Source organism: Pterocles gutturalis, unplaced genomic scaffold (assembly GCF_000699245.1).
Source record: "Pterocles gutturalis isolate BGI_N339 unplaced genomic scaffold, ASM69924v1 scaffold1530, whole genome shotgun sequence".
Taxonomy (NCBI): Eukaryota; Metazoa; Chordata; class Aves; order Pterocliformes; family Pteroclidae; genus Pterocles; species Pterocles gutturalis.
Window position 1 is genome coordinate 1,254 of NW_010145463.1, and position 2,537 is coordinate 3,790.

Here is a 2,537-nt window from a genome sequence, read left to right on the forward strand (position 1 = left end):
GGGGGTGACGGGGCTCCAGCAAAACCTCCCTGAGCCCCTCGTCCGTGACTCAGGGGTGTTGGGTGGCAGCACCACAGGGGGAAGGTGGAACTTCAGCCCCTTTCCTGAGCTGTTCCGATCAGAGAAATCAAGAGCTTGACCTTTTCTAAGTGCACAAGCTCCAGGGTAACTCGGCAAAACACACTCGAGTGCTCTAGATCTTCACCTGCCCAGCTTGGGAAGAGTTTTTGTGCCAAAACACACTCACACCCAGACCGCGCAGCGAGGCAGGACGCTGCCTTCCCCCAGAGCCACCCCTGCCCGCACTCACTGGGGCTGGAGAGGATGCTGGCGTCCTCCTCGTTGGAGCTCAGCAGGCGCATGAGCTTGGAGGGCTGCGTGTCGTCCAGCGGGAACAGGCTGATGTAATCCTGGGGGGCAGAGGAGGTTCAGGGGGGACCCCAACGAGCCCCCCAAGCTCTGCACAGCCCCACGGCCCAGGACGACGATCCCCGCTCACCCAGAGCACCTCAGCCTGGGCCAACCCCATACAGACCATCCCATTACAGTCCCTCTTCCCCAGAAATAAAGGGAAATCCCTTATTTTGAGGCCAAAGGACCTCAGACAGCCCAGGGAACCCGGGAACAGGGTCCAGTCTCAGCCACCCACTCCTCCTGCCGCCACCGCTCACATCTGCACAGGAGAGCCTCCAACCAGACCCCGCTCCGTGCCGTACACACCTCAATATCCTCCCGGTGCCTCTTCTTCTGCCTGGCGGACGCCTGGCCCTTGTGGTGGGAGGAGCAGGAGCTCAGGGCACACCAGACGGACAGCCTGGGGACAGACAGGGACACTGAGGTGCTGCCAGCCCACCCCGACAGCGGTGCGCAAGTGAGGGAAGATGGCAGAGCCCAGAGTGTGAGCTGGGACAGGGCACAGCAGACTCTCACTGGCACTGTGCCGTGGCTGGAGCGGGAACTGGGCGGCTGGGACCCCCGTCCCAGCACAGAGCATCTCCCCGTCCCCACAGACAGGCGCCCGCACCCCCAGGGAGACAGCACCCATGGGTCTGGGGTCTTACTTGGCCAGGGCCTTTCCTGGGGGGTCCATGAGCGTGTGCCACTTGGAGGAGTCAGTCAGCAGGTTGGGCAGGATGTGGCCCAGCAGGGTCAGCGTCAGCTGCTGCATGTCCAGGCAGAAGATGGCGTAGAGCAGCTCCACGGCCCGCAGCGTGTGCTCCTTCCGCGTCTCCTTCAGCAGCTCCTGCCAGGAGGAGGGCAGGGCTGAGGGACACACGGGCACGGCTGAGCCTGTCCCGCTTCCCTCCAGCGCCCGGGACTATCACAGCAGCCAGCCCAGGGACAGCCAGCACGGGCTGAACCCTCAGGACTGTCCCCAACGCCCAGCCACAGTCCTGGGGGTCGCAGCTGCTCCTTCCTTCACCCCGTACCTTGACCAGGTTGTTGCAGAACCAGTAGACGCCGCCCATGTCCAGCAAGGTGTCGAAGATGTGGATGGAGCGGCTGTCCACCCAGCCCTTCTCCAGCACCTTGGTGAAGACGCCCGTCAGCACCTCCTTGATGGGCTTTTTGGGGGGCAGCAGGTTCCAGTAGGGGATGGTGTCCATGCCTGTGGAGGGGAACTTGATCTGCGTGGCCGTCTGCTGCAGGACGTCCGCACACATGTGCTCCAGGATGGAGCTCATGATCACCACGCTGCGAGAGAGAGACACGGGGTCACGCCAGTCCCCAAGAAGCGGGAGAAGGGCTGGAGGCGGCACGGCAGAGCTCACCGCTCGTTGTAGAACTGCAGCGTGTTGTCGCCGTACAGGGGGGTGGCCAGCTGCCGGATCATCTGCAGGGACTTCTCGCGCTCGTCCAAGCCCAGCATGCGGACGTGGGCCACCAGCCAGGCCACCGCGCACACCGCCATGCTGCACACCTTCCCCTTGATGTTGTCCGTGATTTTCTACAGGAGGAGGTGGGTGAGCAGAGACACATGTGGATGCACAGGCTTCATCCCAGCATCACCCCCCAGGGCTGTGGGCCCTGACTGCAGGGTCTGAGCCCCTCTCTCTCCCATGGGACCCACCTGGATGGACTCGAAGGTGAGGACACCATTCTCCCAGGCGTTGAGGATCTCCAGGATGGCAGCTGAGATGCTCAGACACGCCTCGTGCCACTTCATCTGCCTGTCGAAGAGACACACGGGGGTTCAGGCACTCTTTCAGAGCAGCCACGGGGCTGGCGGAGACAGGGTGGGTGCTCTCCTCCCGCTCTGCCTCAGCCCAGCAGAGCTCTTACACTAATTTCATCTCAGAAGAGTTGTTGAGGAGAGCGACCAGCGATTCCACCAAGGTGGAGTCGGGGCGGAAGCAGGGGTGGTCGGGGTTGAGGATCTTCCCCTCCTCGGGCATGCAGGTCAGCATCCAGGTCTCGAAGAACGGCACCTCGCCCGCCGGGCTCGACTCCGACAGGATCACCTGGAGGGGAACCGGCCCGGGGTCTGCCACACAGCCAGCATCCCGCTGGGACCCTGCTGGAGACCCTGTCCTGGG

General features: G+C 63.5%; 1 protein-coding gene across 1 annotated transcript in view; it reads right to left on the reverse strand.

Annotated features, from left to right (window-relative positions):
- Positions 1-310: 310 nt before the first annotated feature.
- MED24 (mediator complex subunit 24) overlaps positions 311-2,537 on the reverse strand; it is a gene marked incomplete at both ends in the record, with an annotated part of 3,413 nt that continues 1,186 nt past the window's right edge. Inside the window, 7 exons of the mRNA XM_010085374.1 lie at positions 311-410; positions 721-814; positions 1,062-1,243; positions 1,431-1,695; positions 1,773-1,948; positions 2,072-2,171; positions 2,284-2,464. Coding sequence (XP_010083676.1) covers positions 311-410; positions 721-814; positions 1,062-1,243; positions 1,431-1,695; positions 1,773-1,948; positions 2,072-2,171; positions 2,284-2,464 — 1,098 coding nt within the window. The remainder of the gene's footprint in view (positions 411-720; positions 815-1,061; positions 1,244-1,430; positions 1,696-1,772; positions 1,949-2,071; positions 2,172-2,283; positions 2,465-2,537) is intronic.